The 13,904-nt window shown below is 40.0% G+C and overlaps 1 protein-coding gene across 1 annotated transcript in view; it reads right to left on the bottom strand.

Annotated features, from left to right (window-relative positions):
* The window catches only part of UTP20 (UTP20 small subunit processome component), an 87,909-nt gene extending 84,890 nt beyond the window's left edge, over window positions 1–3,019 (bottom strand). Inside the window, exons 1-3 of the mRNA XM_039354101.1 lie at window positions 2,795–3,019; window positions 2,039–2,119; window positions 63–129 (exon numbers count right to left, since the gene is read on the bottom strand). Of these exons, the coding sequence (XP_039210035.1) occupies window positions 63–129; window positions 2,039–2,119; window positions 2,795–2,839 (193 nt within the window). The 5' untranslated portion in view covers window positions 2,840–3,019. The remainder of the gene's footprint in view (window positions 1–62; window positions 130–2,038; window positions 2,120–2,794) is intronic.
* Between the last annotated feature and the right edge of the window lie 10,885 nt (window positions 3,020–13,904).

Here is a 13,904-nt window from a genome sequence, read left to right as displayed (position 1 = left end):
TGTAAGTACTTGAATTTCTGAGTGAAATGCAATACAAAATATTTGGGGGGGGGAGAGTATACCAAAATGCCGTGTCAGATTCAGCTCTCTCCATTTCTCAAGTCCTTCATGAAAATAGGTCTCAACCTCCTACCAAAATCAAATATATACATTAATCAGTGAACATCCATATAATTTTCCAAAGAATAAGGCACCCAATCTTTTCTATCGTAGATCAATCTTTTGTGATATATGACAAAAAAACCTGAAATATCCCAGTAGTTATTCTATTGCATATATAATTTGAAATGATTTCCAGACAATTTCAAAAAGAACTGAAAATCCTAATAAATCAACCACTATGGCAATATTTTATAATACAATAGTAATAATTTGACAGTTGGAAGCCAACTGCCAATTTGTGTTATAGTAAAATAATAATTTTTCTTCTATAACTTGTTTTCACTGTTTTACTACCAAAAAAGAAAGACAAGAGAAGAAAGGAATAGAGAAAAATAGGAACATTAGTAAGAGACTTTCTACAGTTAATGTACACTGTTACTAAAATTAATAGAAATGTTCTCACAGGCAGATCTTTCGTTACACTACATGAAGTCCTAACCACGTCAGCATTATATACGTTAATGGGATATGTATATAAATTTTCCTTGATTTTTTAAAAATTTGTTTTGTTCTTTTTATAACTAAACAATCATATTCAAAAGCTGACTTTGACATATTGTAGATAAGCCTAAAATAGATTCTGCATCTATATTATAATTACTGTTAAATTGAAAACAATACTGTTTATCATAGCATTTAAGAGTAAATAGTGAGAATCCATTCAATACATTTTCTCAGTTCAAGGTAGATAACTATGACAACAATTCTTCCACGCTGCCATAATTTCACCATGGAAGTTGATGTACATGTGTCCAAATAAAAGGGTATTTGTGGTGCATTAACTGTTCACTCAATCATCAAAAGGATTTATTTATTTATTTACACACAACCACATATTTGTAATTTGAGATGTCTTTCTGCCATAGTTCACCATCTGTACAGTGGAGCTACAGAACTTCTTTAATGCAGGGCTTTTCAACCAGTGGTACGGGTACCACCTGTGGTACATTAGCACCTGGCAGGTGGTACGCGACCATCCTAGAAAAGTGGTAGCGGGGGAGGGGAATGAGCTGAACCGCTGGTAGCACCACACAAGTCCGAGTGAGAGATGGCTGGAGCTGCAGGGCTGTCAGGGCTCAGTGGAAGTGCCAGGATCAGCTCCAGGCTCCAGCTGGAGCTCAGCGCTGATACTGGTGCTTCTACTAGGCCCAGAAGAAGCGCCAATCAGCTGGAATGTTGCAGCATCTCCAGGGTCCTGTGATTTACATTCAGATGCTTGGCAACTGATTCATATTTATGACGGTCACAGTGTCCCAGGGTCATGTGAAGTGACCAAAACCTGCTGCAACCACCCAATAGACGGGGGGAATAAAAACCAAACACCCCCACCCCACCCCCGCTGCCAATCCTCAATAGAAATGCTCACAACAATGAAAATCTTGGACAGGAGGAAGAGCGCCATTAGGCACTTTCTTGCTCAACTGTGGCTTGGGGACACTTTTTTCCGTAACTTCGAACAGTCACTAAGCAAACTGTTGTAAATCGAGGACTACTTGTACTGTATCACTCCCCCCCTTTTTTTTGGCCATCAAGTTTTTGACATCTTGCTAGGCGACTGGTGGTACTCGGATGTTGCCATATCCTAAAAGTGGTACAAAGGGTGAAAAGGTTGAAAAGCCCTGCTTTAATGTATACCTCAAACTTTCCATCAACAGTGGCAAACAAGGCAACTAATTGCATCATGGGAATAATATAAGAATGTACCACAAAGGGACAGTAATCTTGTTACCACACTGGGAGGGACGGAGAGAGGGAGGACAATGATATCAGCAAGTAAACCAAATAATAAGACAGATAACTGTTCCTATCACTAAAGAATATGATATATGGCAATATTCTCACAAAGACAATATGACTTTAAGACTGTTGGTCTTACCTCAGCATAGCTTCCTGTTCTATCAATGCGGTGTATAATGTCAATGTTTACATTGCTTAAACGTTCTGAAAAAGTGAGAAACTACAAAAAAAAAACACAGAAGATACTCTGGCTGAATATCAGTAACATTCATGAAATCACACTGTAAAAGAATACTTTGTCATTTGGATCAAATTTGATGCCACTACATCTTTAAAATATTTGTCTTATAATGGCATGGTGCTTATGAAAACACATGCCCTATACATACGTTATAATCTTCTGATACTGACACATATATGCATGTGAATTAGTCCTTTTTTGCACTTAACCACTTGTTCCACATTCCTGATAATAATAGTAATAGAATACTATAAGCCAAAGATAATGACAAGGTTGGCTGAAAAACTTGCTCCAATCCCCAAACAGGAGCCTTCCCGATCTAGTACTGTAAATTGTTCTGTCTGGACGAATTTGCTCAGTTCACTTACTTGTAGATGATTCCTCTCTTACACTAAATATTATTATAATGTACATGTTATTGGATAGACAACTAGAATAATTTTCATTCGCAAACTGAAGATCTAATTAGTCTTTAGCACTAGTGAAAATATCTTTTAATTTCCTAATACTAATATGAAAATAGATGTTACAATTTCAGATCTAAGTTCTATTAAAATCAATGACGTATCCAGGATTAAATTAACAGCAATGCATGTATTAATTATCCTTTGCGGTAAAATCAAATATTAAATTGAACTGGCACTCGTGTCTCACCCGATGCGTGTTCTCAGCCTTATGAGCTGACGATTTGGTCTTCATGTATTCGAAAATTTAAAAAAAAAAAGCTACTTTAGGAGACGATGACAGTAAACTAAGCAAGAGATCTTGCAAAAAACAAAACAAAAAAACAAGTATTTATTCAGTCGTATACCCGTACAAACATGTGCGTCTTTAGCTCCAGGAGGCTACCATCTTGACTGATGGATTCTGGGATATGGCCATCATGTGACACGTAAGCCGGAAAAAAGAAAAGTGGAAGGAAAACTCGGCGCGGTGGCGTCATTTTACAAATCTTTCTGGCTCTCTGTGACAGATAATTCGAAGGCGTTTGTGCCTTTTAATAACATTTGTCAGTTGAAAAAAATATTACCAGACTCCTAATTTTTTGTCGCTATAATTTAACACGGCTCTTATGTAGAGTCTGGTGTCCGTGTGCATTACTCAGCTGCGAGAGAACGTCCTTGGGAAATTAAAGCAAAAGGCTGAACCGAATACATTAAGATAAAAAGAAGTGACTCGGGGGTGGATTTTGGAATAGATGCATAGACGGAGTCCTTGGGAATCGAATCTAATAAACATAAATAATTCTAACGATCAAACACTATAATGGGAAATCTTGTACTCTTGATAGTCTGCTGTCAGTGATGGGTTTGAGGCTGGAGTTTCCGTGGTTTTTGCAAGTACATTTCTAAAATAATACTGAAAATCTACAGCTTAATCCAGCGATGGCGAACCTTTCAGAGACCGAGTGCCCAAACTGCAACCCAAAACCGTCGGGTGCTGGGTGGGCGTGGTCCATTGGGAGGGTGTGGCTCATTGGGTGGGCGTGGCTTCAGTGGTAACAGCAGACTGAGTGGGACTAAAAAGTTCAATCAATTCCAACTTTGTGAGATTTTTTTCCGTGAGAAGTTGAAATTGACTGATTGATTGGACTTTTTTTTTTTTTTTTTTTTGCACACGGAGGTGGAGGCCTAAAGCGAAAAGGTTTTATAAAACCCAGCTGAAGGCCTAGGACTGGGGCGATGGTGCACGTGCCCACAGGAAGGGCTCATGCTCTCTCTCTCATGCCATAGGTTCACCACCACGGGTTTAATTGATTTACAGTAATTAAATCTATAATTAGGGCTTGACCTTGGGGGTAAAGGCAGGCTGATTCTTGCCCTGAAAAGGAAGCAAGAGTATGGCAAGGAGGTATTGAGATCAAGATACTGACAGGCTTAATTGTGTGCATATTTGCATATTTTATTTGCTAGGTTGTATCTATTCGTCTTTCTTTTGTATAACTCAAGGAAGTGAATATAATGTTCCTTCCTGCCTATGTTCTTGCAAAAACTTTGTAGGGTGGTTAGGCTGAGGGAGAGCCATCTACTGGAAGTCATCTACACAGCTTCTGTGCCTAAGGGAAGACTATATAATTCATAGTCTCTCTGTTTTTAGTCTAGGAATTTTAATTACTATTATATTTTTCAATTAAAATGTATTAGACTTTCTCACAATAAAAAGTTAATGTATTTAGCATCTGAATACCTGATAACATGATTTCAATGTTTAAACTGCAGCTATATTAATAAAAGATTTAAATAGAAAAAGTAAAGCATGGAATGTTGGTGTAGGAGGAAAAGAAAAATAATGCAGTTTGCTAATCTAAACCTGCCATTTTTTGTGACACCAAGACAAGCAGAGGCATGCCTTCTAAGCAGAAGGATTAACCATTAGCATGCTTTTCTGTAACTATTATATACTAGAAGAAAATTCATCAGTTCTGTAAAAATTCTGCTATGTGATTTTTTTTGTACTTCTTTAAGTAAATTCAATATAACAAAATATTTACTGTAGAAGTAAATATAATGCTACACAGTGGGAGATTTTTTTTTTAAAAAAAAAGGCCACTAGTAAGTTAGAGCCACCATCTGAAAAAGAGCTCAAGAAGCATTATCAGCAAGTGAGAGAATCACATCAACATCTTATCAGATAGTTGGCATATCAAACTTTGGGAACCAGAAAAGAAACTGTAGAAAACAAATCTCAGAAGGGCAAAAGGAGCTATGAGCACAAATGCAATAATGAGAGCAAAAGATTTTCTTTTTCAATATAGCTTTGCAATTAGCAGAACACTGTGTTCATTAGTCATTGAGAGAGTCTAGCTGCTTTATTATCTTAGGGCAGGGGTGTCAAACTGCCAGCCCGCGGGCCAGATGCGTCATGCCGAAACTGCCCACCCCCTTGCCGGCAATGGAAAAAAAGTTACGATACATTGTGACACATCACATGATGTTGCAAATTTGACACCTCTGCCTTAGGGCCTTAGGGAAAAAAGGGAAAGGAGTCCCATTGAATGGTGTCTAGTTGTTCTCCCATCATAAAAACTTTTTTTAACTCAGCTATTCAAAATTAGCTTGTCCAAGATGCCCAGTCATTGTCATCTGTGAATATTTCATCAAATTAAGTGGGAGGAACTTGAGTGTGTGCACAAAGAAGAGAGAAAAGGGAGGCTGCTTGATTAAAAGTGGAACTCATAAAACCATAGGAATAATTAGAAAATTGTATAATTAGCAATAGCACTTAGACTTATATACTGTTCCACAGCAATTTACAGCATTCTCCGAGTGGTTTACAATGTCATATTGCCTCCAACAATTTGGGTCCTCATTTTAGCAACCTTGGAAGACTGGAAAGTTGAGTCAACCTTGAACTGGTCAGGATTGAACTCCTGATAGTAGGCAGAGTTAGCCTGCATTCTAATCACTGCACCATCACAGCTCCACCATTCTAACCACTGCACCACCATTGTGCCACCATAATTAACACACTGGAAGGGGGCTATTAAGAATAATATGCCTCACTTTCCTCTATGTTTTCCTGTTCTTACACATAACATGACTTAGTAAGATAGCAGATTTTAAAGAAAGTCTCTGAGCTTCCATTTCCTTCCCCAATTCCCTCTAGCTCAGTGGTTCTCAACGTTTGTGTGACAGCGACCCCCGTCACACAAACATTCTGCGCATGCGTGGCGCCGCACGCATGGGGGTGGGGCCACGCATACGCGGCACGCATACGTGGCCCACCCCATGTGCGGCACGCATGCGCGCCCCGTCCCCATGTGCGGCGCGCATGCACGGCCCATCCCCATGTACGGCGCGTATGCACGGCCCCGCCCCGTGTACAGTATGCATGTGCGGCCCCGCCCCGTGTGCGGTGTGCATGTGCGGCCCTGACCACATGTGTGGCACGCATGCGCGGCACGCCCACATGCGCGGCCGCATGCGCGGCACGTCCACATGCGCGGCGCGCATGCGCGCCCCCCCCGAGGGGAGAAAATGGCGGATCGCCTTCTTTGGCGACCCCCGAAAAATGGTCGATCGACCCCAAATGGGGTTGCGACCCATAGGTTGAGAATCGCCGCTTTAGCTACAGTACCAGTATTTTTCAGATCTTTTTTCTCATCTTCTGAGGAAGGCTAGCTCAAAAGTATTGTCCTTTTTTAAATTTGAGAGTCATCCTTCTGTGGTATGGAAAGTCTGATGTAAGAGCTGGTACTGTCTCATAAAGCTTTTGATAGCTTATAGGTAAGACAAATAAACAATAAATGTTCTTAAATATAACTTTTAGTAGTATTCTATATACGTAACTTTCAAATCCTTCCCAAGGCTGTTTTAGGTTCGATCTGATTCCTGAAGAAAGAACATTAGCTGTCACAATCCAGGAAAACTTTGCTGTTGTTTGTTATTGTCTTTGACAATAGCTGAAGAAATGCAATATTCTATTGTATTTATGTTTTCTATTCAATTCTGTATTCAATTCCTCAGTAGACTTGGATGAACTCACCAATATCTATGAAGATTTTCAATCATCCAGGTCATGGTTGTCCCAAAGGTGCTTTTTTAAAAGGCAGCTGAACTTTCTTTGTTTCTGCTTGAAGATTTTTTGCTTCTCATCCAAGAAGCTTCTTCAGTTCTATATGAATGGTGGAGAATAGAAGGATTTATATTCTTTGCAGTCATCTGGTTGTTAGCACTCTTAGAGCTCATTGAGGCCTGATGTTTGTTTCCTTTGTCTCATCAGGCTCAACTGCAAGCTCCGCATTGATTGGCTGCCTTCATACCCCAATCCCTGAAGCTGCTCATTCAAACCAGCCACCCAGCAGCAAGCAGGAGGCTGCTGTGGCGGCACCCAGTCTGGGGCCAAATTTGGCCTGCGGGGATGCTGGCCTCATGACAGAAAAGCAGCAGTCTTTTACTCAGATGCTGGCAAAGCTGTTTTCCTTAGATCTCACATTCTTACAGCTTCGCCAGCATCTGAGTGAAAGACTGCTGCTTTTCTGCCATGTGGGTCAGCCTGTTCTGGAACTCTGGAGATCTTTGAAAGGTAAGTGAGTGATTAGAAACAGGGTGGAGAGCAAGTGGATTCCCGGAGGCTAGCAAAGCAGGCCTGGTGCCTTGGAGACTCAGCGAGGCAGGCTGGAGGGGGGAAATAGGCAGGGGACATGTTGCAGCATCTCTGTGGTCAGTCATAAGGGCAAATGATGGCTGTGGTGCTGCAACATATATAACTTTGGGACTGGGTTGTAAGTACTTGGGGTGGAGCATAATTTTGAACAGTTGTTAAGTCAACTATTGTAACTCAAGGAATACCTCTTCTATCATCCTGGTGCCCAAGAAACACTCCATCAAGGACCTAAATGACTACAGACTGGTTGCTCTGTCATCTATAGTTATAAAAACCTTTGAAAGGTAGTGCTGGCCCACCTGAAAATCATCATGGATCCACTGCTAGATCCCTTGCAGTTTGCAAATAGATCAGCAAATGATGCTGTTAATATGGCACTATACTACATCTTGCAACATCATGAATCCACAATGACCTATGCAAGAGTCCTTTTTGTAGACTTCAGCTCGGCAGGTGAAAATGTCAGGCAGAGATCAGGTGTGACTTGGAGTCCAGGTTATCTATCATAAAACAAAAGCACATTTATTCCGCTGAAGAAAGGCCGGTCCTCCAGTAAGATTGAAACTTTCCATAGCCCTAAAGGCCAGCTAAGGTCTGAACTTTAATCTAGGATCTGTCTCCATGAAAAGATATTTTTTTCTCCTCAGCAAGCTTTTTGGCAGCTGCAACTACTAGTCACCTTTCTTTGGTCATAAGAAAAATGTCCAGCATGGCCTGCAGATCAGTCCAGTTAGGGCTATGAGTACAGATGATAGATAAAACTAAGTCAGTGTATTTATGCAGGGCTTCTATATAAGAGCCAGGCTGTTCCTTCCAGGCATGGAGATCAGAAATTGAAAAAGGGGTAAAAAAAGAACCTTTTGGGGCCCCCCACCACTTATAGAAACATGTTCCATGAGAGCGTAAGAGTTCCTTATAGCGTGGAGGGGCTGAGGGAGTTGTAGTGGTGGGCTGTCTAGTGGGTGCAAGGGGGCACCACAACCCAGAGTCCTTCAGCATTTTCTTATTCTGATGGAAGCTCCAGAACAATGCACAATAACTTTGTTGATCATCATCCATACTCTTTGGGCATAATCTCTCATTACTTCAAAAACACCCAAATCTATAGATCCCTCCCAGGAGGCAAATTTCAGGCATGTCCTGATGCCAAAGAACATTGTAATTTACCAAAATGTTAACTTTCATATCTCTTCAGGTTTTTCATTTATCAAAGTTCCTTATAGCACACTCAAGAGGGCTAAGGGCACATGTCTTAGCCTGATTCATTCTAAATCTAAGTTTACTCTGGGCTGAGTCCATTTGCCTATGCAAATCATACACCTTTCACAGCCTGTTGGGCCACATGAGATTCACCAACACACACACACCTTGCAATATAAACACTCTTGGTCAATGGTGAGAACATCTAACAGGAGACTATGGGCAGCTGAGATTAATTTCACACCTAGTGAATTTCACACCTACCTGGTCAACAGCAGAAAATTTTATAAGGGAGCACACATACAATAAAACAACCACTCGCAACCTGTTGAAGCACAAGAGTACAGGATTCCCCCCCCCCCGCATTTTAAACACCTCCAGTCTCAGTCTTATGGTGGCTCAATCCAACCGTTTGTCTCAGCTTTGGTCAACAGTGGGAAATAAATTCAAGGGAGACACACATTCATTTCCATATCCCCATTCACACTCTACAGAATTTGGAAAACTAAGCAATTGCCTTACTTTGTCTTCAGCCCTCCAGAGCAGAAAGGAATGGAAGAGTGGAAGAACAATGTAAGCCTGCAACTCCTGGTCGCCTTTGGAGTCTGATAAAAAGTCGAGAAGGGAGGCACCCCTAGGAAATCCTGGAGATGCTTGGTGCAACCCTCTCCTCAAGTTTTCACAGAACCAAGCACCAAAGTCCCAGTGGAGTCGCCAAAAATGTCAAGCAAATGTGGCTTGGTGCGAACAAAGAAACAGAGTCCAGGTTATCTCTCTTAAAACAAAAACACGTTTATTCAGCTGAATAAAGGTGGATCCTTCTGTAAGATTGTAAAAATCCTGAATGCAATTTGAAGCAAGTATACATAGATTTCTTATTTTTACTTGGTTATATAAGAGGAGGTCAGCATTACAGTAGATTAGGTATAGAAGTTATAAAAATACTCATGTATACTTTCTGCAGTTTGAATCACATGTTTAATCCACAGGCTTGTGCTTTCTTATGGAACTTTTCACAGCTCTAAAGGCCAGATAAAGCCCGACCTTTAATTCTGCCATTTCAACATAAGAACGTTTTGACCCATTATCAGAATTATCAAAATCCCGATTAACAAAGCTAGGTAAAATCAGGGCTTTTTTTGTCATAGAACGCCCAGAACGGAGTTCCGGCACCTTTTTGGGATGGAACCTTGTAGGGTAGGCAAGACAGGTTGTATGACATGTGTGAGTTACGGCACCTTTTTTTTCCAGATAAGCACTGGGTAAAATCATATTGAATATCTGTTCAATTAGCACAGGTGTCCTCCAAGGCTATGTGCTTTCTCCACTACTCTTTTCTATCAAATGAGTGCATCTCAGAGCATCCATCAGTTAAAATACTGAAGTTTGCAAATGGTACAACGGTCATTGGTCTCATTTGAGACAGTGATGAGTCTGCATACAGATGGGAAGTTGAACAACTGACCCTGTGGTGCAGCCGGAATACTCTGGAGCTGAACACATTTAAAACTGTAGAGATGAAAATCCATTTTAGGAGGAGCTCTCCTATTCTGCCACCTCTTACAATATTAGATAATACTGTATCATCAACAGTAGAAACCTTCAGGTTTCTGGGTTCTATAATGTCCCAGGATTTGAAATGGCACCTACAGTAATATTAGAACCATAATTAAAAACGCACAACAAAGAATGTTCTTCCTCCATCAACTCAGAAAGTTTAGACTGTCCCAGTAGCTGTTGATACAGTTATAAAAAGGAATTATTGGGTCTGTCATTTGTACTTCTATAACTGTCTGGTTTGGTACAGCAACCAAACAGGACAAGTACAGACTTCAATAGATAGTTAGAACTGCAGAAAAAACAATTGGAACCAGCCTGCCTTCCATTGAGGACTTTGTATGCTGCATGGGTCAGAAAGATGACTGAGAAAATATCTACAGACCTCTCACATTCTGAACTCAAACTGTTTCAACTCCTCCCATCAGGGCGCCTCTATAGGGCATGCCAAAACAACTACACACAAAGAGAGTTTTTTTCCCTCATACCATCTCTCTGCTGAACACCATATTTACCCATATAGTATGGCTGTATTATTATTATCCTTCTCATCTTTTCTACTACTTTCTCCTATTGGTATCTTATGATTATATTATCTTGTTTGCATGTACACTTGTTATTTGTATGTACATGTTGTTTGTATGTTTGTATATACACTGATTATATTATCTTGTTGTTTATATGTACACTGAGAGGGTCAAGCATCTTGGAAAACAGGAGATTCAGGCAGTTCAAATGAGTATAAAGATTTATTGCAAGCTAAAGTTCTCTACTAAGCTACTAACAGTCAAAGCAAATTGGTGGTAGATAGAGTTAAAGGAATTCAAAGTGGCTGGAATTAGATTTTTTGTGGGTGCACAGAGACTGATGACCCTTTGACCCCTCTCTTGGGCTCAGTCTGGTCATCTCCTATAATATCCATGGTGGCCAACCTATGGCACGGGTGCCAGAGGTGGCATGCAGAGACCTCTCTGTGGGCATGTGCGCCGTCACCCCAGTCCTAGACCTTCAGCTAGGTTTTATACAACGTTTTCGCTTTAGGCTTCCACCGCTGTGTGCAAAAAAAAAAAAAAAAAAAAGGCTCAATCAATCAATTTCAACTTCTTGCGGGAAAAAAAAAGATCTCACAAAGTTGGAATTGATTGATTGAACTTTTTGGTCCCACCCAGTCTGCCATTACCACCGCAGCTACGCCCACCCAATGGGCCACACCTAACCAATGGGCATGCCCACCCAATGGGCCATGCCCAGCCGGCACCCGACAATACATAAGTGGATTTTGGGTTGCAGTTTGGGCACTCAGTCTCTAAAAGGTTCGCCATCACTGTCCTATATCAAGCTTATGTACCGTAAACAAATTCCTTGTGTGTCCAATTACACTTGGCCAATAAAGTATTCTGTTTCTAATTCTATTCTATTCTATTCTATTCTATTCTATTCTATTCTATTCTATTCTACTCTACTCTACTCTACTCTACTTTACTCTACTCTATTCTATATGTTGAAATTTCGTATGTTGCCTTGTCCATAAAAATTATGCTTTGCCGTTAAAGTTACTCTTTTGCTTTGTTCAATAAACTTATTTCAGCTTCTATCATGTCTTACTGCCTTCCAATGCGTAAACTTCCCCATTTTACTGTGTCAAAATACATGTGGAGAGAGAAGCAAAGGGGAAAAAAGCATCAACAAACATTGCAATTATAATACTACTAAATCAGATCTTACTTATGGCTAACTCTTCAAATGTAATTTGTGTCAAAGAGATTTCTTATATTTAAAAAAACCCTTTGTAAAACAACAAATTTTAATTCAAGGAAATCAGCAATCATAAGGAATCAGATAGTTTAAATAAACAATTGATTTCATTATATTTTTTTAACAGCTTGGACTCTAATTTCAGCTTTTATAGAATAATCTCAGTTATAGGGAAAAGTTAAACAAAGACAATACTGGGAGTGACCATAATTGTGTTAATTGTAATCACAGAAGAGCAATAATTTAAGGAGAAAGCGAGAACTAATTTGACATCAAGAGCTGGCAACTGAGGACAATTATCAACCTCAGATTAAAACAGAGGTGTTGGAGTTATTGGATTATGTGGCCTGCTAGGCTGAGTCATCAGCTGCAGTAGACCAAGGTATAAGGAAGTCGGAAGTCAAAAAGTTCGGGAGAATACCAAGAAGTGCCGTACGGTGCAAAGGAAGGTGTTTGGTGCGTTGTTGGTGCCGGGTGTAACAGCTGTATAGGGTGTGAGCAAAACAAAGCTGTAGCACGTGCAATATGCTAATATGCTGTGTTATAACAAATGTGATTGGTGTAAGGTGGTCACAAGGTGCATATAAACCCGCCTTCTGGTAACACAATAAAAGGGATGCTTCGGCTTTGTTCGGGGCTCCCATCCCGAGGAAACCACGTGTTCGTGTCTGTTCTTCTACACTCATGGGAGACCCGCAGCACGTGCAATATGCTAATATGCTGTTATAACAAATGTGATTGGTGTAAGGTGGTCACCAGGTGCATATAAACCCGCCTTCTGGTAACACAATAAAAGGGATGCTTCGGCTTTGTTCGGGGCTCCCATCCCGAGGAAACCACGTGTTCGTGTCTGTTCTTCTACACTCATGGGAGACCCGCTGGGCGCGTGAAAACCCACACAGAAGGAATTAAGAGAACTGATCTCTATAATTATCTTCCTTGTCACCTTTCTCAGTCACCTTTCCCAGTTCTTTCACTTAAATTAACTTATAGTTAGCAATCTGGTTAAATCATAAATCTGTTTTTGTAAAATTAAAAACCTTAAGCAAACAAGGGAACAGTTTGAAAGCCAAAAGGATAAAGTTCAGATAGGTGTAACTGATCTTTTACTATTAAGGTTTAAGCAGCATTTGAACAGAACTGGATGTGACATTTCAGCTCTTTGCTTCCCAGAACTGAACACTAATTATAATTCTATTGACATTAATAAGGACTTTCTAATTTTCTACATATATTACTGAATACATTTTAAAAACCAACTCATTAAAAACAAAGAAATATATATAACACAGAAGGCTATAATAGTTATTGGGTAACTATAATAACAGTAATATACACATTGTATGAGTATATATACAAGGTTTGTCCTAACAGGATGTTTAGGAAATAATTAAGCAATCAAGAATCCAGAAACTTGTGATAATTCAATTTTTATGGCAGTAAAGTTATAACGACAGAATTTCAGTGACTTGTACAGCTTTGTATCAGATACAAGGTTTATTTATACAATCAGTGCTCAAATTTCTATGCCTCCTTTTTTTCTGACCACATCATGTAAAGAGCCAGAAGTAATTATTTTGTGTGCAGGAGATACAGTTATTATTTGTTCTTGTTCTAGTAACAGCCTGTTCTAATATGGTTTTATTTATTTATTTATGAGACTTATATACCGCTTTAAGTGCAAGCACTCTCTAAGCGGTGTACAACAGTAAGCAATGTATATATATATTTACATTGCCCCCAACAATCTGGGTCCTCATTTTACCTACCCCAGAAGGATGGAAGGCTGAGTCAACCTTGAGCCAGTGAGATTTGAACCGCTGACCTGCTGAACAGAGTCAGCTAAAGTGGCCTGCAGTACTGCACTCTAACTGCTGCGCCACCTCGGCTCTAACTGCTGCGCCACCTCGGTTTTCTTTCAACTATGTGAGAACTAATTTTCACAAGACATCATTGTCTATAGGTTTATTATTGCTCTGTCCCATAGATCTAAGCAAAACAGTTTGGCTTTAATGGAGATTAATTTTACTAATTAGCAGACCATGTTTACATCTATCAGATATCATAATATTCGAGTTTATAATTTATTTTAGTGAAGAACTGAGCAGATTTCTCTGGCACTGCACATCTGGGAATGTATGTATCT

This window comes from Crotalus tigris, unplaced genomic scaffold, assembly GCF_016545835.1.
Source record: "Crotalus tigris isolate CLP2741 ecotype Arizona unplaced genomic scaffold, ASM1654583v1 scf7180000018548.2558034, whole genome shotgun sequence".
NCBI classification, from domain to species: domain Eukaryota; kingdom Metazoa; phylum Chordata; class Lepidosauria; order Squamata; family Viperidae; genus Crotalus; species Crotalus tigris.
Note: the sequence above shows the minus strand (reverse complement) of the source record. Positions and strands in the feature narration are given on the sequence as shown.